Source organism: Molossus molossus, unplaced genomic scaffold (assembly GCF_014108415.1).
Source record: "Molossus molossus isolate mMolMol1 unplaced genomic scaffold, mMolMol1.p scaffold_m16_p_17, whole genome shotgun sequence".
Lineage (NCBI taxonomy): Eukaryota > Metazoa > Chordata > Mammalia > Chiroptera > Molossidae > Molossus > Molossus molossus.
In genome coordinates, this window is record NW_023425352.1 from 2,884,400 (window position 1) to 2,909,772 (window position 25,373).

The following is a 25,373-nucleotide window of genomic DNA, read 5'->3' on the forward strand; positions in this document are numbered from 1 at the left end:
TTCTACCCACGTAAGGACGGGAAACGTCTCCGGAGACGCCGGTGGGGGTTAGTAAAACATGACAACACGTGCGAGTTGTTTTTATTACCTATCTGGCTGATGAGCTAATAAAACAAGCTCAGCATTAAAAATTTAACTGAAGCCATTTATCACACCTAGAACTCAGGGTTTCCTTCAGAAGTCCCCCAAACCTGTCCCCTCTCCAGCCTTTTTACCTATTTAGATTTTTCCCGAGGAGGAAAATTCCACCCCTGCGTCCAACGTAAATGAATGCGTTCAACCGGCGTCTGGCTGTAGAGTCCTGGGGAAGAGGGCAGACACAGGGGCGGCGGTGGAGGCAATGGAAACCCGGGGGCGAGGGGCCAAGGCCGGTCCGCCCAGACCTCCTGAGGACCCCGGCGGAACCCACGGGCCCATCACCGTTGCCTCCGCTGCCCCAGGTGGGAAGCCCGCGCTCTGGGGCCAGGTGCGCTCTGGACTTGACGTCCTGCACCTCTTCCTCGGAGGGGGGTGCTAGGCTGGAGGGGGGACCCGAGGAGAGAGCAAAGCCCCGTGAACAGAGCTGCGTTTTCGCTCCGCAACGCAAGGCGGGCCAGCTGGCCGAGCGGCCCGGAAAGGAGTGGACGTGGAGCGCCCCGGCCACCCGGGCCACGTGCTGTGCAAGCCGGGCCGAGCCCTCGCCGCCAAGCAGCTCGCCCTCCCGGCACGGCTGACGCTGACAAACCGAGACCGGAACAGTCGGTGCTCAAGCCACAATACGACGCCCGAGGGCCTCCGGACGCAGTGTTCCACCCACCACATCCGCCGGCCTCTGGGTGGACGGGTCGCAAGGGTCAACCCTGCGGCCTGGGCCTCACCGCCATCCTCAACCGCCCCAGTCAGGACCACGTGCAGGGGGCCTGCAGGCTCAGGGCCTCTCCTATCGACGGGTATTAACTCCAAGTCCACCTCGTCCCATCGAGACCAGTGGAGGCACAAGGCTTTAAGACACAGAGGACAAGGTGTAAGGGACGGGGGTGCGGCCAGAGGCCTTGCCAACAGTAAACAGCGAGGCCGGTGACAGACGGAGGTAGCACAGTGGTCGGGCTCACAGTGTCTTGCTAGTCTCACATTTTCGACATTTTCATCAAAAGAATAAGCCCTCCCCCCATCTCTTATTCTCGAAAACCATTACCCCCAGCGCTGACTGCAGGCTCAGCCTAGTCTGAGGGGCACGGAGCCGGGCCTGTCGAGCGTTCCGCTGCAGGGACGGGCACCGGGGTGTGGGGGCACCAGTCTGCCCGCCAGCGCCCTGATGCTCGCCCTCTCTCTGCCCCTGTACCCCAGCACTGTGATCACTGGATCAGACAATTCCCGATTTCAAGTGGAGAAAAGCAGACACTTAAAAAAAAATGTTGTCTTTCTCTGAATAGGATTTAGAAATACAAGGAAAGGAGCCCACTCCTGAGCGTGCGAAAGTGGGGCCCCCGAGGCCCGCGGAGCACCCCCGTGCGGCCGGGGTGCTTACCTGTGCCATCTTGGCCAGGTCTAGGGAAGGCCTCTGCTCCTGCACCTCCTCGGGGCGCCGCCGCTTGACGCCGACCTTCTTGTCGTTGAGGACGCAGGGCTGGGAGCGGCTGCGGGGCAGCCCGCTGGGGCGGCGGGCCAGCTCCGGCGTGCAGGCGGGGGTGCTGCTGGCGGAGGGCGCGCAGTACTCAGCGAGCGGAAACTGCTCGTGGGAGCAGGACAGCGACCGCTGCATGTCAAGCCGGGCCCCTGCTCTGGGGTTCAGGGCGGGGCTCCAGATGTCGCCTGCCTGTCCACAGGTGGCCGAGCCGGGCGCCCCCTGGCAGGGCTGGCCGCCACCGCGGTGGTGAGAGCCCGCCGGGTCGCAGGGCGAGGACAGCACGCTGGCCCGGGAAGGGAGGCTGAAGCTGGAGCTCCGCTGCATGGTGCCGAAGCCGCCCGAGTACCGGGGCACGCTGCCCCCGCTGTGGCAGCGCCGCTTCTCCACGGGGGTCCAGACTTTGGACCCCAGGGGCCTCCATGATGTCCGGCAGCTGGACATCTCGTCGGAGAAGGACAGGGACCGGCACTGGCGCTTGCTGGGGGGCGCGGAGGGGTTCCCGTTGTGGTCGCTGAGGCTGAGGTCCTGGATGAGGTTGGTCACCGCGCAGGCGGTGGCTGCCTCCTGGTGCCACAGGGCGCCATCCGGACACTTCTCGGGCAGGCATTCCCAGAGGCTGGCACTCGGCTGCTCGATCTGAAGAGGGCACTTCCTGTCCAGGTCTCGCCACCTGTCATTTTCTGGTTCATGAACGACAAAGAGAAGAGATTGGAGAAGCCCTCGTGCTAGCCCGCGACCCCTCACCACGAGCCTTTCAACCCGGGACCTGAGAGCCGGAGGCCCGAGAACCGCCCAGGCCAGCCTCACTCTACAGAGGGAAACGCAGGCTCAGACGGGGGCGTAAATCCCAGGCACGGAGTTAGAAGCAGAGCGAGGCCCCGAATCCAGGTACCCCGACTCCTGATGTGGTTTTCTCTCCAACATGCTGACCTGCCTCCCAGAAAAGCCCAAAGCATCCTTTTCACCCAAGATGCTTTTCACTTGATCCATGGAAAACCGAACTGCCCGCCCCGCCCGGCTGGTGACACACCCGCTACATCCCGCCATGTGCGTGGCTCTTGGGCTGGGACGCGATGGCCCTGGCGGCTATAACCAGAGATAAGTCCATCGGTGCTCCAGAGGGTCAGGGTCAGTGGGGCTGGGTGCTGCCGGGCTGGTTTATCTGGATTCCACCTTTAAAACAATACGTGCTGGCAACAGAAACTGCGTGTTTTATTGATTTGTGTTCCCTCCGCCAAAAGACTCCACAACAAAAACAGCAGCAGCTGCCAGTCACCAAGCCCTGCCCTGGAGTTGGCTGGATTTCTCCCTGACGTCGGGCTACAGTGATTAAATCTACAGGGTGGAGTCCGGGGCTGCAGAGAGCTAAGGGAGTGAGCTGAACTTACGTCCAGGTCCCTGCTTGGACACGAAGACGTACGCTAACCCGGCGCTGAAACGCTGGCTGCGCCGGAACCTGCACACTGGCGACCTAGCCGGAGCCACCGTCCTGCTAAGGGGTCGGCACGGCTGGGGGACTGGGCAGCACTGGGAGGTCACCTGCGGGAGGTCACCTGCTACGCCCTGCACTCCGGTTTCTGACGCAAAACCAGGTTCAGAAACGCACGTGCCCCCGGGGACCGATACCTTGCCGTGCGTCTAGATTCCTGACCAGCCTACATCGATCCGCTGTGCAGACGTGAACGCCGAGAAAACTGTGGCTGGAAGTAAAGGCTGCAATGACCCTCGGGAGGTTTTCACGCACTGCAGTCACCGACTGAGCACCCGCCACGGAACCCACACCGCGCCCTGCCTGCAGCCACGTCACTGCCCACACAGGGAGACCGAGCTCAGGGGGAGGCACGCAGCCGACAAGCGACAGGCTGTGAGCCCAGGCTGGCCCGTGTTCCTCTCACCACAGCACAGCGATGAGGGGAACCGGCGCTGGCCCGGCCCTCAGGGAGAGCCCCAGAGTGTGTGTAGCCTCCACGCACGGTCCCGGCGGCAAGGACCACACCTGTCTCCTCCACCGGTGGCCACTCCTCACAGGGACTGACCCCTGCTGAGTATCACAAGCAGCAGCTCTGTGACAGGTGCAAAGAGAAGGCCCAATGAGGCCCGAAAGAAACTTCGTGAGCCAAAGGCTAGGCCAACTCAGGGTTCCGTGTGACACTCCTTCTAGGGCATGCTGCCGTGTCCTGGGACAGAGTCTGAGGGCCTGGGACCCTGGACTGGACACGACAAGAACTGTACAGAGGCTGTTCCCACGACAGGGCCTCAGGAGCTGGAGATGCCGGAGAGAGATCTTCCCTAAGCCCGGCCAGGTCGGACGGGAGCAAAGCAGAGCTGTCCCCAAATGCCCAGCTCACCTCGTCCTGAGCCTCCCGGGGCCTCGGTGTGTGGCAAGGGTCGGCACGAGCTCCTTTAACGGAATTCGATAGATTGTTGCCAAGAATTCCCTTTTTTCCGAGTAGCTTTTAGGCTGTGAAAGACGCGTCTGCCACGACCACTCTAGTTGTGGTTCTTTCGAAACAGTTTCAAAGTGCCATGTGTCAGCTGTTCAAAGCTCAGTAAACAAGTAACAGTAAAGAATGAAAAGAAATACAAACTAACACGGACTGAGTCACCACTGCCGTGTTATCTGATTTAGAAGAACAGTTGTGCTCAGGAAAAAAGTGCAGATTTATGTGTGACGATGCTCGTCCCAACCACAGCGCGGCGGGGCCGGGTACGTAAATCATCGCCGGACAACACGGAGCACGAGGGAGCCGGTGTGGGGAACTGCGGGCGACGCTCTGCGGACATCCCCCAGGAGCATAAAGACACGGGCTACGAAACGGTGTCCACAGCACGAGTCCTACGCAGCAAAAGACGCGGGGACACGTGGAGATAGAAGACCGAAAGGTTCGCAGGCCAGAGGCCAACAGCTGGCTGGCTCCTCTTGTGTCCTTTTTGTTTTCCTACAGTTTCTGCATTTTCTCCAAGAGCAAATGCCTTTCCAAGTCCATGTGGGTCGTGGCTGTGCCGGGGTCAGGGCCAGGGCCTGCAACCCCCTCCTCCTCTGGCTGTGCTGCTTCGTCTTTCAAGGAAGTTCCCCTAGAATAACGCTGGCCACCAACTTCTCTTTTGGGACAAGGCACCGCGGCGCCAGATGGGCCAGGAATGTGGCCAAATGAGGAAGGAACCAATGGGCCCCACCCAGGAGCGGCGAGGGCCCCGAGATGGCACCACAGTGGCCCTCACGGCAGAAGGTGCCCCTCCCAGGCCTGGGAGGCCAGTGAAATCGAAGGGACTGAGCCCATCCAGCAAGGGTTTCTGGGGAAATCACAAGAAGAGGGGAATTGGGAGCCAGGAAAGTGACCAGCCATCTCCCACGGCATCCCGAGGTCACACTGTTTCTGGACCCCTCTGGCCTCCCTACCCAGCGTGCATCCTCACGCCTGCAGAACTCTCTGAGGCCCACACCCGTCGGGGTCCATCTCCTCCAGCCTCGCGGAGAGAGTGCAAACGTTTTAGCCCGGCATCCGGGTCCCCAGCTACTCATCTCTCCCCGTACGCCCCACGCTCCAGACACACCAAACTTCCTGTGACATCAGAAGTCAGGCGAGAATGAGGCTGAGTCAAAAATCACCCTAGAAAGTACCCTAAACAACCCTGGTCTGTGCACACAACCCCCTGAAGAGTAATTTTTATGCACCAGAAATTCCTTATGAAACTGAAGTTTGATACAGCGACTGCAGGAACGCGCGTAGGTGACCTCCATTGGCAGAGGGGGCGGGTGTTCAGTTTGTGTTTCGGTGAGGTACAAGTCCCCAGTGGCGGGGGTGCAGCTAATTCTGAAGTGTTCCTGCCTGCCTGTAGGAACCGTCCCACTCCTAGGGGTCGCCAGCCTCTCTGGCCTCAACACGAGCCATTTCTTTGTTGCCGGGGGGTGAAGAGTCAGTCCTCAACTCAGTCCGCTGGGCAAATTCAAGTACAATGGGATCCGCAATGAATCCGCAAGCTCCCCACCCCCACCCCTGCCACACATCAGCTCTGTCTCGGTGCAACAGCCTGGAATATTCTCCCACCTTCATCCTTCCTCCAACAGTCTCTTACCCATCATTTAAGAACCAACTCAAGCATCACTTCCTCTGCAGACACACTTTTCCCTTATCAGCCCCTGTGCACCCACAGGTCATCGTGGAGACTTTTGATCGTATGGCTCAGATGCTAACTGAACCTTACTGATCTGTTTACGTGTCTACTACCGGGCCCTAAGCTCTCGGCATGGCTCCCCGGTGCCCAGCGTGGAGCTTGGCACACAGCAGACCTCAGCCGGGGTGGGGGCAGGAGGGAGTGACGGACAAGGGCAGATGGAAGCTGTGGAGCAGGCTCTGAGTGTTTGCTTGGTCTCACCTGTCTTTTGTCCCTGGCACACATCACCCTTCCTGGGCCAGGCAGGTCCCACCTGGGCTGGTCCTTGAACTCCCTGGCCCACGGGGCCGTGGCTGGGTGTGTGTACAGCAGCCAGCAGTGATGTCTAAGATGCTCTGAACCCGCAGAGCCCGGCCCAGTGCTGAGCAGGCTCGTGTGCCGACGCCAGCCAGGTGCCACTGGCCCTGCCTGCAGAGAACATTTGAATGGTTTCTATCTTTATCGCCTCGAGAAGTATATGTAAGAACAGTAAAAACAATCGCAGCTATGCTTAGCCCTCGTGTTTCCCCCTTTAGCAAAGGGAACAGAGAGAGATTGGTTGCGTCGGGTCAGCAGACAAAAGAAACAGGAATAGAAGCTCATTTTTAATGGCAAAGTGCCCTGGTTCTGGGCCCTGACGTCACGCAGTACAAAGGAAATCGACAGGGCTCCAAGGAGAGGGTACCGGACGCCCCCACCCCTCCACCCTGTATCAGCTCTGCAGAAACAACTGTAACTCTTTCAAAGCGACAGCGGCCGTGGACGTGGGGAGCCCACTGAGCAGGTGTCACGTGGTGTGGTGGGAAGGGTGTGGGCCTGGGTTCCAAATTCAGCTCTGCAAGTTGCTTAATCTCGCAAGGCCTTGGTTTCCTCAACTACGAAACGAAAGCGACAGAGCTACTGTGAGAACCAAGCGACTGCGCAGCACAGGGCCTGCGAGGGCCCGCCAGGGACACTGCGGCCGCCGTGATGGCGGGGCAAGTGCAGAGTGCCTGGGGCGGGGCGGGGCTCTGCGGCCCTCGGCACCAAGCTCCGTGGGTCTGGCCATGCCGGAGCCGGTGTGCTCCAGAGCCCAAATTCCCAGTGTGGTTTCAGGTCCACCTACTGGAGCATCCTTCAGGGGGGTGTTAAAATGCACATTCCTAGGTTCAGTCCTTGACTCGGCAAACAATCTCCGGGGGTAGATTTTATTTTATTATTTTATTTTATTTATTGATTTTAGGGAGAGAGGAAGGGAGAGGGAGACAGAAACATCAATGAGAGAGGACATCAACTGGCTGCCTCCTGCATGTCCCCCCTTGAGGATGTGGCCCATAACCTGGGCATGTGCCCTGACCAGGAATTGAACCAGCGACCTCTTGGTGCATGGTTGGGTGCTCAACCACAGACACACAGGCCGGGTAGAATCTGCATTTTAATATGGCGCCCAAGTTGCGTTACTGTGAAATTGTTGAGGACCAAAGCTAGAGACCATGAGCTCCACAGGGGCTGGTCTTCAGACCCCCCGGGACGCAGCCAGTTGGAGCACCCAGCTGCACCCAACCAAGAAGCGTCCGGTCTCTGCAACTCTGGCTTCAGAACATCACGGCAGCTGGTGTTGCGGCGTTTGTTTTGTTTGGGGCCAATAACAAAGTAGAAAAATGACATTATCCTTCCAGCCTCCAGGGGTCCCTTTTTCGCAGGAGGAGGTGGTGACCCCAAGTTGCACATCATATTCTGGGTGGGGAGCCACTGGCAAGGGCCCCCAGAAGCCAACAATCTGTGGGAAGGGGAAGTGGCTGAGGCCTCCCCACTTTTCCAAGACACCTGTGCAGATTTCTGACACCACACCTCCAGCAGACATGGGCCCGGAAGGCAGCACGTGGCCCAAGACCACAGGCACTGGCCATGTCTGTGCCGTCCCCACCGCTTTAACCCTCAGGAGCATCTCTATGCCCCTGCTGCGCCATCTCCCCTAGGACTCCCTTAGGACACAGGACTGCGCGCACGGGAGAGGGGTGTGTGTGTGTGTGTGTGTGTGATGTAAACACACTGGGTTTGCCTCCAGGTGGGAGGGCAAACTTCCCCAAAACACAGAAAAGCACACGAGCCATCCAGTAGCCTGAGCAGGTGACCGCCGCAGTGGCTGTTGGAGCGGAGGCTCCAGGACTAAGCCTGAAGCTTCTGGGGAGCCTGGGAGCCCAAGAGCAGCCACAGGGATAAGAAGTCAGGGCCCCCACTGCACCCACAGGGTTCGGTCCTGAGCCCCCCCCCCCCACGAAGGAGGGCAGAGGCTTCTGGGTGCTCAGATCTGGAGCCCAGAGAAAGAAAGGCTCGGAGAAGCACAAATAACCTTCAACCGCAAATGTTCTCGTTCCATTTCTGCCCTGAAACTAGACGGGAAATTCCCAGGGGCCCACACTCTCAGGACCGCGAGCCTGAAGCTCACAGGACAGAGGAGAGTCCCGGCCCAGAGAGTCTGCCCTTGAGAGCTGCCCTGTGGCGACACACCCACAGCGGAATGTGGTTTCCAGGAGGTTCAGCACCTGAAGCACAGACCCAAGGTTCCTGCAGCCTCCCAGGCCCGGGGCGCGGGCCTCCCGCCAGGTCCAGACTGCTGACTCATTCTTGGATTTCACGGCTGTCTGTCTGTGCTGCCGGTGACTGTCCCCCGGCCCTGGGCTGGGTCCTGCTAGCGTGGTCTGGGGCCGCGAGAACCCAGTGCCTGGTCTGGGGGTAGGAGCTCACCCACCCTGTCAACGGAAACCCGAGAGCGGGGCAGTTTACAACCCAACCTTATACGAAGGACACGGGGAAGACGTGCAGGAATGACCTGAGCTACGCCCAATGGTGTCATCTGTTTTTAAATGAACCTCGGAGCCCCTGGCCCCCTGGAGCGCCTCTTTCCGTGTCACCAGAGCTGTATCAGGAAGAAAAGTCTTGGGCCCTCTCCCCTGGGATGGATCGTCACGTCGGCTGCCCCTGGGGTTCAGGGACAGCAACGCAGGGCGCCAGGCTCCTCGGCCAGGGCACATGGTGGGGGTCAGAATGGCTGGAGATACCTCCCCAGCAGCCCCGGAGGCAGGAAGGCTGGCTTGGGGTTCTGCAGAGGCCCCAGAGGAGGGGGGTTCACAGGGGTGACAGGGCACAGCCTCACCAGCTGGTGGGGGTGGCCCATGGCAGCTGCCACTGCTCCTGGAAAAGTCTTTGCTTTTGCAGGAAGAGGCCCCAGGAGACCCCACACAGACAGTACAGGGGAGTAAAAAGCAGCCACGCTGGATGATGGCGGGTGGGCCTCAGTGTCCCCCATCTGCGTGAGGCGGAGTGGTCTGGGGCCCAGCCCTTTCGGCTCTGACCGACTTCTCTCCACTCCCCCGACCTCCAGGGGCATTTAGAAATACGGAGGGGAAAGGTTGTATTCGCAACGGCAACAAAACCTCTGAAGGAACAGATAGGTGAGTTTTATCACCCCACCTGACTCCCGTCTGGTCCACACAGACACGGAACCGCGGCCCTTTCGATTCATCTGCAGATCGGGGCACAGAGCAACGCTGGGCACCGTTACGCAAGCGAGAGACCTGGCGGCCGGGAGACTCACGCAGGAGCCTGTGCACTGAGTTAACTACACACCACGGGGACCGTGCTGGCGCTGGGAGAGCCGAGCGTGTGCGTCCCGAGCACAGGCCTCCTCTCGTGGACGGCAGTGCCCCCCATCTCACGGCGGGGAGACCAAGGCCCAGAACTGCCTCCCCTCTGGCCTGGGGCACACAGCAGCCAGCGGCAGAGTGAGCAACCCCACAGCCTCGCTCCTGCCATCGGGCCAGGCTGCCTCCCAAGCCGACCGTCTTCCCATGAGCAAGGCAAACTAGAATGCACCGTGCTGGGTGGCACCCCAAACCAGTCTGGCAGCTGCCGAGCCCTGTCCTCTGGCAGCACTGTGGCCCCCTCCCCCCCAAGTCAGGCCAGCCCTTTTCACCTGTCACCATAAACAGCTGGCATGTGCCAGCTACACTCGGCACCCACCTCCATTCTGCACTTCAGTCCAGAAACGGTCTGAAAACAATACACGGCGCAGGGGAACACTTAAAGCACTCTGTATGGGCCCACCGCAAACCAGAGCGTAAAGCTATTTCAGAGGCTGAGAAAGCACATGTGACAATACATAAAAATAAAAGGCAAATTTTTTAAAAGTTGTACGTAGGCACACTTGTAGATGGTTGTCCTTTTTAAAATGAAAACCGAGCTCGGGGGAGCCCCTTTTGGTCAATGATCAGTCTGTGACGGGAGGCCCTGGTCCAATGCTCGCGTTCAAACAGGCGACCTCTGCGAAATGGGGAGCACGGCAGGGGCCAGAAACCGGGGTTCGTTACCGCCTTCGCCCACTTTCCTCAGTCATTAGTTTGGTCAAAAAAAGGCTCAGCCTCCATGTGCCGCTGCTTCATACGAGGCTTTGGTCCCCTTCCACTTTCAAGGAGAAACAGTGCAGAATCAAAAGGCCAAAAGCACCCTGGTCGGTGTGGCTCAGTGGTTAGAGCGTCAGCCCTGGAACCGAAGGGTTGTGGGTTCAATTCCCGGTCAAGGGCATGTGCCTGGCTTGCAGGTTTGATCCCTGGTCTTGGTCGGGTCATGCGGGAGGCAACAGATAGATGTGTCTCTCTCACATTGATGCTTATCTCTCTCCCTCCCTCCTTCCCCTCCACTCTATCTAAAAATCAATGGAAAAATATCCTCGGGTGAGGATTTTTTTTTTTTAAACAGGCCAAAAGCTACCAGAGCTCAAAGTGAAATCTTTTTGAACGGTTTCACACAGCCAACTGGTTTACCCTGCAGAAATGAATACAGAGAGTGCCCCTGGGGACACCCCTGTTATGCGCAGAGTAGACTTTAACAACCAAGTAATTAAACATGGAAAGGGAGGCCTTATAATTAAAATGCTGACAAACCTGAACTGAGGCTCGAGCAGGGTTGCTGTAATATTTTTACAATCCCTTTTTATACATAATGGATGATCCTGCTGCTCAAGTTTCCTCTATGTTCTTCGCCTGTGAAATAATTTACATTAATAAATAATTTATTACTATAACTCCTAAAGTAATTATGGGTTTCCATCCAATTTTTTTTTTTTTTTTTTTAGCATATGAATTGTTTTGTGCTCTGTCCACTGATTCATATTTACATGACTCTTCCCAGTGGCCTTCTTGCAGTAATCGGTATTGCATGTGCTTTCTCACGTGTGTTTGATCCCCAGGTCGTCTCCGCGCCCGAGAGGTGAGCAAATGGATGTACCGCGTCCACTGTCCCGACAATTCAGGACTCGTTTGATGGGTGCAATTCGCCACGGGTGGTGGATGGAGCCCGTTCTCGCCCACTTGCTCTGTTTTACCAAATGGGATTAAACTGCTACACGTGTGACCTGGGTCGGTGGGAAGCAGCATCTCCCACTGCAAGTGACGGGGGACCTGGAGGGAGCCACACGCCAAGGGTTCCACGCAGCCTCGCCTGTCCCAGCTGTTCTCTTAGGGGCCGAGCTCCTGCTCCCACTGAGATCCTGCCCAGCGACGAGGGGGCCACCTGCCGGGGCTGCTGACCGGTGGCTGGGCCACCGCCGTGAAGCTGCCCCTGGCCAAAGCTTCCTGTGTCGAAAACACAACCACCAGTGAAGCCCATGGCTCCTCCCCCAGGTCTGCAGAGAGGTCCTGGCTCGGCCAGAAGGTGCGCTGAGGATGGTCCGGGAGGTGACCAGGGAAGCCAAGAGCAAGACACGGTCTCTGCTGGAAGGAACCCTGTGGTTGTGCCCTGGGCCCCGCCCCACCCCCACACCTCGCCCAGCTTTGTTCTCTGGGAAAAGCACAAAACCACGGCTTTGTATCAAGCTTCCAAAATTTGGAGTTTGGGGGGGGGGAGGGTGACACAAAAATGGGGAGGGGCCTATATTGCAGCTCCCTAGAACAAAAGTGAAGTACTTTCAAAACCAGGGGAGCAAGCACTGGATTCCGTTAGAGACCTGCCATCTGGGCGAGGGCAGAGGAGGCTGGGCTACTTGAAAGGGCGAAAGCAAACAGACTGCTTCCCCCCACCCCGATGCGCTTGCCCAGATGTCTCAGGAACATTTATGAAGTCACACAGGTTTCCAGCTAGGACCCTGCACGGGGGGAGGGGGAAGGACCGAGTCACAGGGCCAGGCCGGCTAGGACCCTGCACGGGGGGAGGGGGAAGGACCGAGTCACAGGGCCAGGCCGGCTAGGACCCTGCACGGGGGGAGGGGGAATGACCGAGTCACAGGGCCAGGCCGGCTAGGACCCTGCACGGGGGGAGGGGGAAGGACCGAGTCACAGGGCCAGGCCGGCTAGGACCCTGCACGGGGGGAGGGGGAAGGACCGAGTCACAGGGCCAGGCCGGCTAGGACCCTGCACGGGGGGAGGGGGAATGACCGAGTCACAGGGCCAGGCCAGCTAGGACCCTGCACGGGGGGAGGGGGAAGGACCGAGTCACAGGGCCAGGCCAGCTAGGACCCTGCACGGGGGGAGGGGGAAGGACCGAGTCACAGGGCCAGGCCAGCTAGGACCCTGCACGGGGGGAGGGGGAAGGACCGAGTCACAGGGCCAGGCCGGCTAGGACCCTGCACGGGGGGAGGGGGAAGGACCGAGTCACAGGGCCAGGCGGTCCCCAGCTCTCACGGGAGAATCCCACTGATCAAGGCCAGACATGAGTCCTTTATCTCCAGGAGACAGGCAGGGGGTTGGTGATTATAATAATGTGACATTTTATCTTTGCTGAGCACTGGCCAGCCCTGGAAGGGCCCGAAACCCTCTTGAAAAGTCTGGCTGGACCCATGGGTGTTCTCTCCCCTGCTATTGAAAGGCAGCCTGCCTGCGATGGGATCTCGCTGCCTGGGACGCCCTCCCAGCCTGCGGCGCGGGTGAAGCCACCCCTCGCTCACCGGCAAACGGGCGGCACACGAGCTGCCGCCAGTGCCCGAGCCCGGGAAGGCGGGGCCGCCGACATCCGGAGGCCAGTGCAGGAAAGGCCTGGAGGCGGAATCCCCTGGCCAGCACCCCTGCGTGCTGCTGTCTCTTTAACCCCACAAACCCCTGCAATCTGCAAGGTGAGGGAGCCTAGGCTCAGGAGCACTGGCCGATCGGCCCACAGCTCCAAGGGCAGAGTCACTCGGTCCCTGCACCAGGCGCCTGACACACAGTAGTTACTCAGCAAACACTGACTACAACAAGCCGCTGAGAGGCACACAAAGCCTGGGAATGTGCGCTGTCAGATGGGCCAGGGGCTTCTTCCTTTTTTTCTCCCCAAATTCTTTTTTTATTGATTTTTAGAGAGGAAGGGTGAGGGAGAGACAGAAACACTGATGAGAGAGAACATCGACTGGCCACCTCCTGCACGCCCCCCACTGGGGATCGGGCCCACAACCTGGGCATGCGCCCTGACCGGGAATCGAACCAGTGACCTCTTGGTGCAGGGTCAGCTCAGCTACTGAGCCACAGCGGCCGGGCTGGGTCAGGGGCTTCTTGAATCGATGGGCTGAGCAAGAGAAAGATAAGCACTTGGGAGAGAGAGACGCTGAGGAGAAGGACGAGGGGACTCCCCAGGCCCCGCTGCTCCCCGCTGCGCCCCTCCTGGGCAGTGCTCTCCCTGGGCCAGGCCGCAGAGCAGGAGCGAGACAGGGCCCACGAGGGGCAGGTCCTCAAGATCCACTCTGCAAACACGAGGCTGCAGAAGCAGCGGCACGGCGCCCCTGTAAGCCGTAGGGTGCAGCAAGGCCTCCCGGGGGAGGAAGGCCGCAGGGCACCGCAGGGCGCGCAGGCTCAGATGGGCCTGGAGGGGGAGCCTCTCTCCATCCGACTGTCCCCAGGGCTCTGCCTTGCTCCTGGGCCTGAGGGTCTTCCCCACAAATGACTGCCTCACCTACGCTCCCTGCCCAAGGCAAGCAAAGGGGTCCCTTTGGGCGTGAGCCCGCCACAAGGAGCGGGATGCTCGCTGTAGGTCTCGGCCCTGCCTCACTGCTGGTACAGCGTTCCCGCCTCTGCCCGTCTCCTTACAAGCGTTCTCCCAGGCTCGCAGCAAGCCCACGAGGCAGGCGCGTCTTAAAGGCCTCTGACGATGAATGGAGGCCAGGGAGCTGATGCGGGGATGGCGGCCTGGAGATAACCCCCTCCACAGCCCGGCCTCGGAGCCTGGCCTGCTGGAGAGCTAGGTCCAGGCCAGGGTGAGGCTGGGCGCCGGGAACCTCCCTCCCCCCTGCCACAGGCAGGCGGCTCCGCGCTCACGTGTGAGCCTGGCCCAGAGGAGGCAGGCTTCGGGGCCACGTGGCTGGGTCGCTGAGGCTTTGCTGAAGCGTTAACCACTAACGAGGTGTTCAGTCGAGCCCTGCGTGGGGACCGGCCTCAGAAGTGACTCACACGGTGAACCAAGGCCAGGTGAGCCCCATTCCCACTTCCATTTCCTCTGATGGCAACGACCGCCTGGGCTCCCCGCCCAGCTGTGGCTTCTGACTGAGCAGAAAACAATCCTCCTTCTCCCGGCCTGAGTCCACCTCTGCCCACCGAGGACCTGGGGTCACCTCACTCGGCCGTGGTTTCCCCTTATGTGAGCAGAGCATCCCTGCCTGCCCTGAGGCTGCTGCAGAGTCCAGAGGACCCCGAGGGATGGGGGCCCTGCGGGATGGGGACCCTGAGGGATGGGGACACTTAGGGATGGGGACCCTGCGGGATGGAGAGACCCCACGGGAAGGAGACCCTGCAGGATGGAGAGACCTTGTGGGAAGGGGACCCCGTGGAATGGAGAGACCTTGTGGGAAGGAGACACTGAGGGATGGGGACCCTGCGGGATGGGGACCCTGCAGGATGGGGACCCTGCGGGATGGGGACCCCGAGGAATGGGGACCCCGAGGGATGGGGACCCCGCGGGATGGGGACCCCGAGGGATGGGGACCCTGCAGGATGGGGACCCCGAGGGATGGGGACCCTGCGGGATGGGGACCCCGCGGGATGGGGACCCCGAGGGATAGGGACCCTGCAGGATGGGGACCCCGCGGGATGGGGACCCTGTGGGATGGGGACCCTGTGGGATGGGGACCCCGAGGGATGGGGACCCTGCGGGATGGGGACCCCAAGGGATGGGGACCCCAAGGGAAGGGGACCCTGCAGGATGGGGACCCCGTGGGAAGGGGACCCCGCGGGAAGGCGTGTGGCCAGCACCAGTGCATTGGGACACGCCCAGCTTGCCACCTTTGGGAACGGGTCTAAAGAAGAGAAAGCAGCACACAGAGGGAAGGCTGAGCAAGAGGTTGGAGGACCCCGAGGGGTGGGGACCCCAGGTCGGACGCCTGTTCGAGTCCTGCGAAGACACACTTGGAACCTGAAGGCCGCTGTGGTCACCCGTCTGGAAGCCTGGGCTGCCTCAACGCAGACATCAGACACATCCTCAAGGTGACCCCGAGGGCCGGGTCATGGAGAGACAGACAGCGGGAGGACAGACGGGGCCGATAGCCCGCAGCACAAGAAATCACAGCTGAGCCAACTGCCTCTCAGCCCCCTTGAAAGGACGTGGTTCACGCTGCCTGGGAACAGGGGACAGGCGGGCCTCTGAAAGGCGCGTCGGGGTACGAAGCCAGCGCCTGAAGGCCGCTCCCGCCCTCGGGCCTCCCTACCCCACTCCTGGGACCGTCCTGAGGACTAACCCAGAAGGCAGACGAAGCTTAGACACTTAGTCACTATTTCTTTTTTTTTTTTTTATCCTCACCCGAGGACATTTTTCCATTTTTTGTTCAGGTAGAGTGGGAGGGAGAGAGAGGAACAGAGAGAGAGAGAAACATCGATGTGAAAGGGACACATCGAGTGGCTGCCACCCGCAAGACCAACCAGGGCCGGGGACAAACTGCAACCGAGGTACGTGCCCTTAGCGGGAACCGAACCCGGGTCCCTCCAGACCGCAGGCCGACGCTCTAACCGCTGAGCCAAACCGGCCAGGACCTTAGTCACTATTTCTAACAACAACACACACCCTTCCACCCAACAACCAAGAAGTAGTTCCGTCCACAGACACATTTGATCCCTCCACACAACACAGCCCCAGAAACACATTGAAATGCATGGAACAGACCATTTCCATGGTGTGGGGGGAGGGGAGGAATGATGGGAACTACCAGTGAAAAAAGCGTAAGAAATAGTTTTTGTGCATCATTTTACATAATCGTATGTTCATCGTGGGCTTGGCTAGGAAAACAAATACAAAGGGTGTAAAAATACACCAGCATGGAATAGTAGTTATCACCAGGTATTGGGGCTGGGGAGACTAATTCTACACTCTATACTATGTCGCATCTTCTGAATTCAAGACAAAGGAGCATGGTTACTTTAATAATCAGACAGAAACTCTCAGTGCTGGCTTTGGGGTTCCGTTTGGAAGCCGCACCCCAGTCCCTGGCCCCGCAGCCCCCGCACCGCTGAGACCCAGACAGCGACAACACACGGAAGATCCCCAGGCTGCTCTCTGCGCCTGTGTCCCAAAGCGCTGGCGGGGTCTCACCTGGAGGACTCAGGCCCTGGCGGAAGGACTAGGGTTGGACTCCTCCCAGCCACCTCGGTTACTCACCCATAATTCCACAAGAGAAAAGTGTCGGTCCGTGACTCATCTTCCTTGGCGTGCGCTGAAAACAACCAGAAAAGCTATTCACTCTCCGAGTCAGAAGAAAGCACGTCGCACATGACCGACCCTGCACTGACCCCTCGCTAAAGCCACGGTCGGCAACTGCCTTGGGCCGACGTCAGACTAGCGAAAGGAGAGAAAAGTACCGGAGGAGACGCCCGCCCGCAGCTCGGCCGGGACTGTTTGTGCGGATCTCCCGGGAGGTATGGAGTCCGTCAAGTTAACGGGCTCCAGACACCCACGAGAAAGCCCGTGACTTCTGACACTGGGGACTTTTCCGTGGTGCGGAGGAGGTGTCTGTGCACAGTTCACCGAGCTGGGCTGCGAGAGGCCTCCCACGGCCCGGGCTGAAGCGAGGGCACCGCGGAGGCCCTCTGCCACCCCGGCATCCTCTCTGAACTGAAACAGAAACGCGAGGTTATCACTGCTCTCAACATCCAGCAACAGCTTCTGGCTGCTGGCCCTACGGCCCCACGATGGCTCCCTTGTCCCCGGGGACACTCTCCCCCTTCCCTCGGCCCCACACCCGGCCTCAGCAGAAGGCTACGGCCACTGGGTGAGAGCCAGGCCAGGGAGGCTGAGCAGAGCCTACGTCCAGGGACTTGTTCTGCGGCTGCACAGAAACCCGGGCTGGAGGCCTCGCGGAGTCCCCTGTGCTAGCTGAGGCCCAAGTCAAGAGGCTGGTCCGACGTCTGGTGAGGAGACTGCCCACCATGGCCCCGGGAAGAAGCATTCCAAAGACTCAGGCATCACTCACCACCAGCGCTGCACCAGTCGTTACCCGTGTGCAGGGTGCCGCGGGCTGGTCGTGGGGAGCGAAAGGGGCCCCAGCCCGGGTCGGCTGGTCACACAGGGCTCTACCTTCTGGGAGGAGCCCCGGGCCTGGCTCTCCGAGGCCTGGAAGGGTGCGGGTGGAGCTGACTAGAAACGCCAGGCCCACCCAGATAAGAGGGGTGGCATGTGCCTGGCACCAGTTCCCCACCCCTGTCCCCAGACGCCCCATTTAGGGACCTTTGCCCTCACTCAGATAAATGGTCATCCAATCAGATTATTCAGGGTCCATCCTGACCAGCCTGGAGTACAGAGGTGATGGACACCCGCCTTGGCCCTCAGGAGCTCACATTTCAGAGGTCACCACCACCCAGGTAAACCATCACACCGCAGACACAGTGGGGCTGGAGGGGAGGTGACCCAGACTGTACGTGCTGGGGGCCAGGGCTGGCTTCCTGGGGGAAGGGCTGAAGGACCAGAAAGGGCTGACAAGGGGGGGCAGTCCTCCAGTGCAACCTCATCCACTTAAAATATTCTTACATGATCAGGACAGGCGCCCTCCCGGACTCCAGTGACAAGCACCTGATGTCCAGCCTTCCAGGGAAGGCGCTGCCCGCCCCGCCAGCTGTCAGTGCAGCGGGACACACGGAAAGTCCATCAGAGCCGTCGAATGGGGGGCAAGCAGCACACTCGAGCACCCCGCGGGGTTCGGACCGGGAGAAGTTGGGCTCAGCCAGAGCCTGGGCACTGCATGATGAAGGGAACGGTGCCCGCCGCAGGGGCACCAGGCGCAAAGCAAACACCCACAGGGGAACCACGATCTGCCCCCGCCCCTGCCTGGTGCGGTGGGGGGCAAACTACCAGAGGGGAGCCCACAGCAGCCCAAACCAGGGCAGGGCTGGGGAAGGCAGCGGCCTGGGGGCTGTGCTGGGGGAGGGGCCACTGAGGAGGGCTCAGTGAACCGCCGCTAAGCTGCAGTTCCAGACGCAGGGGCACCTCAGGGCCCTCCCGGGGCACGTGGGCACGTGAGCGGGCACCAGAGCTGCTGGGGTCCGTGCGCACAGAAGGAAGCTGCTGCGCCAGCTCACGGGGTTCCTGGGCCTTCATTCCCTCATCCTCTGGCTCAGCAAGGGTGAGTCTGTTTGCTGCAGACCCGTTTCCCAGCTCAGAGGACACGCTTGGAATGTGCCTGCTTCTCACTCCCCTGCCCCCCAGCTCCGAGCCACCCCTGACCCCCCTGCAAGCCTCCTAACTGGTCCCCCTCTGTGCCCTGGACCCGTCCTCCATTCTCCACCCAGACCCAGCAGAGGCCGGCCCACGCTGTTCCTCTGCTTACCACCCTCTGACCCCCACAACAACCAGAATAAAACCAGGACACCCCTCTCCCACAGCCCCCCAGGCCCAAGTGAGCCAAGCCCGGCACCCTCCACCCTGCTAGGCCTATCCTGTCCTCCGGCAAGCAGCTCAGGACCGGCCAGCCTGTTGCCACGCCAGGCTTTCGCAGTGGGGTCTACGGGGTGGGCTCTGGGTCCATCCCCGTCACGGGGTCTCCTCAGTGGCCCTCCCACCACGCATGTCTCCACGTGGCCCTGTCGGAGTTGGGCCACCCACATCAGTTCATGTGTTTCTGTGCTTACCCTCCGCCCCCGGACCTAAGCTTCTCGAGGCTGGTGTCCCACCCACGACATTCCCAGCACAGAGCGGGCACCACGGGGCCGCCTGCCAGCCCGAGCCTCGCTCCCGCTGCCGCACGCCCGGCAGATGCGGGCCCAATGGGAGCGGGTTCTCACTGGGCAGACCTGCTGCCTCTCCAAATCGCTGGGCTCGTGCCAAGTCAAAACTCAGTGGGCAAGGGGAGACAGGCCCAGGCAAAGTCGGGGCTGACCCCAGGCTGGCCTGGGCTCTCACGTGGCCTCTGACTGTGCACCTGTGGCCACGGTGGACCAGCAATAGCTAACACTGAGATTTTCCACGAAGGAACCCCTCCCCCAGGGCCCCTGTCCTAGCGGAGCCCCCCTCCTGGCCCCTCATCGAGCGTATGAAACTGACGGACTGGAGGTACAGCGCGTTTCTGCTAACCACACCCTGATTCTGCGCTAGGGCGCCCCCTCCCTCACTGCACAGATGGTGGTGGGACTGTGCCTCCACCTCCCCTGGCACGGGGTGGGCACGGGACATGGGTGTGGCAGGCCAGACACCTTGGCTCCGAGGCTCTGACTCCTGGACCAAGTGGGTGCTGGGCCGGGTTCACCCAGTGGGAAAGCCCGAAGCACCTGCTTCCAAGACCCCCCGAGCCGCCCCGTCCCTGCCCTTCACAGGGCTTCGTTCACCAAGTCCTCTGCAGCCCGGCAGCCCCTCCAGCGCTCCTGGGAATGTTCTGTGGCTGTAAGTTAGCCGGAGACGCTCTGTCCCTCCCAACAGAGGAGCCCTGGCCGGTTCTGGGCTGGGCTTCCTGGGGCGAACGGTTAAGGGAGCCAAGGCTCAGCTACCCGAGGAACTGCTCCAGTCACGTTCGAGCAGAGATTTTCAGATCCACGAGGGAAGATTTCTAAGTTAAACCTGCTTAACTAAAAAGATATTTGCAGTGCAGTGTCGTTTTGGGTTTATTTATTTTTTTGGCTTTTTGGTTTACAAAATGCAGCTTTCTCCTCTTCCTTTTCCTTCTTTTTACGATGCCCCTCCAGTCCCACTGGTTTGTGTGGACAGAAAACATCCATCAAGGTAACTACGGAGAGAAGCTGGCTGATGGGACAGGGGCAATGGTACGGCCAACCACATGGCATGCAATAGTCATGGGCCAATTACTCCCCTGGGCTTGAGCCTCCTGTTGGGGTAGCTTAAAAAAACAAAACAAAACATGGAATCGGGCCCCATCTTGCTTCCTGAGCCCTGTCTGAGGCCAGGCCTACAGGGGGCAGGCCAGAGCCTCACACACCCCACAGTGCCCTAGGGAGTCAGGCCCCAGGCACCCCTGACCCCTGGCAGGCTTCCCAGGACCCCGCACAGGGCTTCGCGCTGGGCCAGGCTGCCCAGAGCGGTTCTGTCCCCAGCATGCCCAGGGTATAAAACTCCCCCCGCTCTGTGCACTCTGCAGCTGGCCTCTCCCAGCCCTCTGGACCCCTGCGCCCACTCTGGGAGGAGGAGCTGATCACTGTAACGAGGCCGCTGAGAGCTCACAGGTGTGCACAGGTGTTCCCAGCCACAGGTGACACAGGACGAGGAGCACGGCACCCTGGGAATTTCTCCCAGTGGGGCACCCCCCAGGGCAAGGCCTGGTCTCTGTGAGAGTCCTCCGACCACAGGAGGAGGTTATGGGATCAGATCCTCACGGGAAAGGCAGCAGCTGCAAGTCGGGCCCTGACGTCAGTAAAGACACGAGGCGGGTCTCTCCTTCACGAGGAACTCAGAGCTCACCCCTGCCCGTCACCACGCTCCTTCCCAACATCCTTCTGCAGACTGGACTGCGGACGGAAGTGACCCCGTCCCTGTCTCCTCCTCCCGACGCACTGTTCCGGGAACCACAGGCCACACCGCCACGCTCACGCTCACACACGCGCTGGGAACGAGCGGAGCACGCGGCCTCCGATACGGGATGCGCTAAGGCTGTGGCCAAGGAAAGCAGAAGGGAGAGCCAGGCCCCAGGAGCAAAGAGGAGCTGAGACAGGGTGGCACCCTCGGGCGGAGGCTCTCAAAGACGCTAGTGGAGATGGCGACAGGGGCCTGGATCAGGCTCGGGTGGGCCCCTTGGCATCTTTGCTTGCTCAGGGGAAAGAGGTCAGACTGCCTCAGACCCTGCACTTCTGAGTTCAAACCTCAGGTCAGCCTGTGCCAGCCAGGGGTCCTGGCGGGGCTGCTGAGCCCGATGCCAACTCCGGGTCACCGGGAGCACCAAGACCCTCAGAGCCCAGGCAGCTGGGTGGGGCCTGACATGGCTGCTGGTTCCTCCGAATGAGCAAGCTGCTTCGCCTCGACACCCCAATCTGACAAGGGCAGAAGGAGGAACCTTCTCCACAAACCGCTGCGGGGTGGCCACCGGAGCACACTCCGCCCCGTGCCATGGAGCAGCGTGCCCCCGGCACCCTCTGGCCTCCAGACGTCAGAGGGGCTGAGAGACGGGGACAGAGGAGGCCGGGCTGGCCTGGGAGGAAGATGGTCGCTCTGGAGCAAGAAACCAGCCCCAGGCCGGAGCGTGGGCGTGCGGGAAGGAGCCGGGGAGCGCTGTCCCCGAGGTCAGATGTCTGGGCGGCCTGCCAGCAGCTAATGTTAGCACACTGGAAGGAAGAGCCCACCACTGGGCAGAGGAACGCGGCGGCAGAGTGGGGGAAGGGGACCGAGCGCTCATCACTGCACACTGTGCAAGCCGAGCCGGGCTGGGGGCGCCTCAGGGCCTGGGCCACCTCCCCCGGGACCGCAGAGCGCTGACCGCTGGGCGATCCTGTCTGTCTGCCTTCATTTCTCCGGGAGCGGGGGTGACCACGTTGTCACCAGCATGTTGTTCTTAGAAAAAGGAGACCGAGGACCATGAAACAGGCTTCCAGAAGGGCAGGGAGGGGGCCGGCCAGGCCCCAGAGGAGGCCTGTAGGCCTCTGTGCACCCAGAGTTCCCAAGGCCTCCAGAGGGCCCCCCTGCCTTCCACCTCCGGCACCTGTCCTCCTGAACCCAAAGGTGCCCGCGGTGATTCGCATTTTCTTTCTTAACCTTACATCCCCACTTCTGTTATCTTCTTAGTCCGAATAGAAAACAAAAGAAGAAGCTTTTCCATCTTTCCTGTCATTATCTTGATGGTATTTACGTGAGGGTGATGTCACCGCTGAGAGCTGAACCCCCACTGACTTCCTGTCAAGCTTGCTGGCCGGCAGAGCAAGCCCTCCGGCCGGCCGTGATGTCACCGCCAGACGGAGATTATCTGGGGTCCTCCGGGGGCTGCTTCACCCATGCCGCTCCAGGAGGCCCGGCCAAGTCCCGAGAGCTGTGGCCTCGGAGCCGGGCTGGGGGTGTGTGAAGGTCGTGGGTGCAGGAGACGAGGGCCTGGACCTGAAGGCGGCATCCTGGCCCCCTGCCCGCAAGCTCCGAGACCTGGGCCCCCCACCCCGGCCCCTGGGCCCTCAGAGCCAGTTTCCTGTCTGTATCACTGGGTAGAGGCAGCCATGCCCTGTCCCTCAGGGGGGGGGACAAGCTCCAAGGCAGGGAGGGTGACGGGACCTGTGCAAGGGCCACACGGACCACGCCTCCCTCCGGGCTGCTGGGCGCGGCCGCTCTCCCTGCCCACACTGGCTCCCACTTGCCCTGTGCAGGCAGAACCGGGCCAGGCCAGGGCCGTGGCCCAGGACCTGTGACACCAAGACGCTGACAATGACAGCCCCTCTCCGAGGGCGGCCGCTCCCCACCGCTGACTTGCACATCTGGGAGTCAAGGGGAGGGAAGAGGGGACAGTCAGGCCCAAAGTTCTGTGCTGGGTGGCTGCGGGCCTGGAGCCGCCGATGACTCCCCAGGAAGGGAAGGGGGCCTGGGGAGAGAGGCAGGCCCTGGTCTGCGAAGCTCGGGAGCCTGCACAGCAGAGCCCTTTCCGGGCCTTCCCGTGACTTTTCTCCCCGTTTCTGCTCTGAGACGCTGAGCCTTCCTTCGGCGGCTCGGGCCGGGAGGCCACACTCCTCCTGGCAGGGGCTCAGACCACGTCTATTTGAAGAGCGGCTCAGCTGACCTCGGCCCACGTGCCCTGGAACCGCTCCGCCGCCAGCCCCAGCCGGGTCCTCCCTGAGCCGGGACCGAGTTCAGCGGCCGCTGCTGAGGCCAAGAGCACAGCTGGAGCCGGGCAGGGGCCTCCCCTGGGACCCCCGGAGGCCCTCACCCTGCAGCCATTCCTCCCTGGTCAGAGCTCCTCGAGATGCGTGCTTCAGAGTCGGCAGGAAAACACTCGCCAACGACAGAAGACAGCAACCTCCGCCACGACCCGGGCAGCTGCGGGAACCCGCGTCCACGCGCTCTCCAACTGTCCCCTGGCACCTGCCATGCACCAGGCCCCAGTCCTGGGCACCGGGTGCCCAGCCACAAGCAACAGAGACCAAGGGCCTCGCCTTCATGAAGCCCAGATTCTAGCGGGGGCCACCCGACACCAGGCTCCGAGTGCGGGAAGTGCTTCGGCGGGAAGAGGCCGGGAAGGGACAGAAAGTGTGTGGTGGGGGAAGGGGAGGGTGGCCGACTGGCCGGAGAAGAAAGGGAGGGAGGGAGAGTCCTGCTACCGGGCAGGCTTCCAGGCCAGGGAAGACGTGCAAAGGCCCTGAGGCAGGTCTGGGCTTGAGCAAGGAGCCCAAGGGTGTGGGGCCTCATTCATCCCAAGAAGGGCTGCGGGGCTGCTCGGCCTGAACGGGGAGCGGTGCCAGGTTCTGAGCAGAGGAGGGTCAGGCCTGACTCGTGTGCTCTCTGGCTGCTAGCTGGGGGACAGGCCGAAGGAGCCGGAAGCGGGGGACCCGTTCCCACAAGAATCCTGGCGAGAGAGGACACGACAGTGGGGATGCCGAGAGGGACCTGATCACAGATGAACCTACATGCGAACGGGGACGGCAGTGCCGTGGGCAGAGCCCTGACTCATCTTTGTTTGTGCAACGCGTCCAGCCCAGGGCCTGCCACACCCACGGGGCTCGTCAAGGCCTGTGAAGTGGACACAGGTCCCAGTGGCTTTCGCAGGGCCGGCCCGCCTGCCCGCAGCCTGGCTGCCGGTGAGGATAGTGGAGAGGGCCCACGAGGGGCTGGTGTGGGAGCTCCCGAGGGGCTGTGAGAGGCACCGGGAGTGGCGAGGTGCGGTGTGACCCGGACAGGGGGCCCCCGCAGACCACGGACGCTGTGGAGAGTCTGGGGGACGGTCCCATCCACCGAGTGCTCGCGCCTGGATGGGACTTCCTGCTCCTTCTGCAGGGGAGCGGCCCCGCTCGCTCCCCAGGGACCAGGGCTGGAGCAGAGGCAGGGGGCTGCTCTGTTCTCGCTCGGACGGCCGGCGTGTCTGCCCCTCGGCCCGGCCCACCAGGCCATTTGTTCAGACGACAACTTGGCGGGGGGCCGGCGGAGGGCAGCGGTCGCCACGGCCGCCGCGCTGGCCGCCAGACTGCACTTCTATCTCCAACATCTCCCACTCTGGACGTTCCAGAGGCCCCGCTCTCGCCCTGCACAGCCCTTTGGAGGTATGGCCTTATCTCGGGCCCCTCGGGGCGCCACCTTCCCTTACCGGGTGGAGACCAGAAAGAATGTGGACCTGAGTCCGGCAGGGACAGCAGAGCTGCGCAGGGTCTGACTGACAAGGTGCTGGCTGTCCCACTCACCAGGAGGCTCCAGTCCGGGCTGCTCCTTCCTTCGTGCAAATACTCAATGGCTCTGGGTTCCCTGCCCCACCCCCGCCCGGCTGGCCAAGGCCCACGGAGCCCTGCTCCCGGGCGCTCAGGCCGCAGCCCCAGCTGGGCCTGCGCCTCAGAAGGGGCATCAGAGAAACCAAGTCCACTAGGCCCTTACCAGCTGAGAGCTGAAGGTCCTGCAGGCTATGGAGTCTGCGCCCTGCGTGTCGAGGCTTTTACTTAGGATCATCACCATGGTAAGGCCCTCAGGAGCTGGGCTCTGTCCCAAGGTGGGCGCGAGCCATCTTCAGCTGGCAGACTTGGGCAGAGGCGATCTCCTGGGCACCTCCCAGGCGACTGGCGTCAGCAGAGACAGCTCCCCATCGGCCACTCAGCCTCGGCAAGTCCCTTGCAGGAAACAGCCAGGCGCGGTCAACTCCCTGGGAAGACAAAAGGAGGCACAGGGATTTAGGCCTGGGGGAGCCCAGGGCCCAGAGAGAGCCCACCCTGCTCTGCACAGGACCGGCCTCCCTGCTGAGGGGCACACATGCTGGGAGGGCTCAGAAGGCCACAGTCACCTGGGAGGCCCTCCCCGCCAGCATTCGAGGGCCCCAAAGCCAACGCCCTGACAGGAGCAACAGCGCGTCTCAGTTCAGCCACGTGACACCTTTCAGACACATCGCAGGGTCTCACAATCTGCTGTGCTCCAGGGGTGATCAAGCCGCGTGACACCTTACACCGCGTCAGTGTCCACCCACCCTCGGGCCCACAGTCAGCAAGGTGGCTAATCTTCTGCACCAGCTACGAGCGGAAGCTACTGGGAAAGTCAGAAGGGTCCATTTAAAGGCACGTGACTCCTGTCCACAGAAGCACCACATTTC

General features: G+C 61.3%; 1 protein-coding gene across 1 annotated transcript; it reads right to left on the bottom strand.

Moving 5' to 3' along the window:
* Positions 1-276: 276 nt before the first annotated feature.
* LOC118632670 (protein FAM53B-like) lies at positions 277-24,932 on the bottom strand. The gene is made up of 5 exons (XM_036265902.1): positions 24,671-24,932; positions 16,346-16,400; positions 1,508-2,286; positions 384-715; positions 277-301 (listed from the first exon to the last, which is right to left on the bottom strand). The coding sequence occupies exons 1-5, from the start codon at positions 24,746-24,748 to the stop codon at positions 277-279; spliced, it is 1,269 nt and encodes a 422-aa protein (XP_036121795.1). The 5' UTR covers positions 24,749-24,932.
* Positions 24,933-25,373: the final 441 nt, after the last annotated feature.

What these genes read in the sequence shown, in the direction of transcription:
- LOC118632670 (XM_036265902.1), bottom strand. Translation starts at nt 24,748, where the DNA reads ATGGTGATGATCCTAAGTAAAAGCCTCGACACGCAGGGCGCAGACTCC. An exon ending in ACCTGGCCAAGATGGCACAG is followed by an intron (nt 716 to 1,507) that starts GTAAGCACCCCG and finishes TCGGTTTGTCAG; the next exon opens with CGTCAGCCGTGCCGGGAGGG. An exon ending in TCCGCCGGGGTCCTCAGGAG is followed by an intron (nt 302 to 383) that starts GTCTGGGCGGAC and finishes CCTCTTCCCCAG; the next exon opens with GACTCTACAGCCAGACGCCG.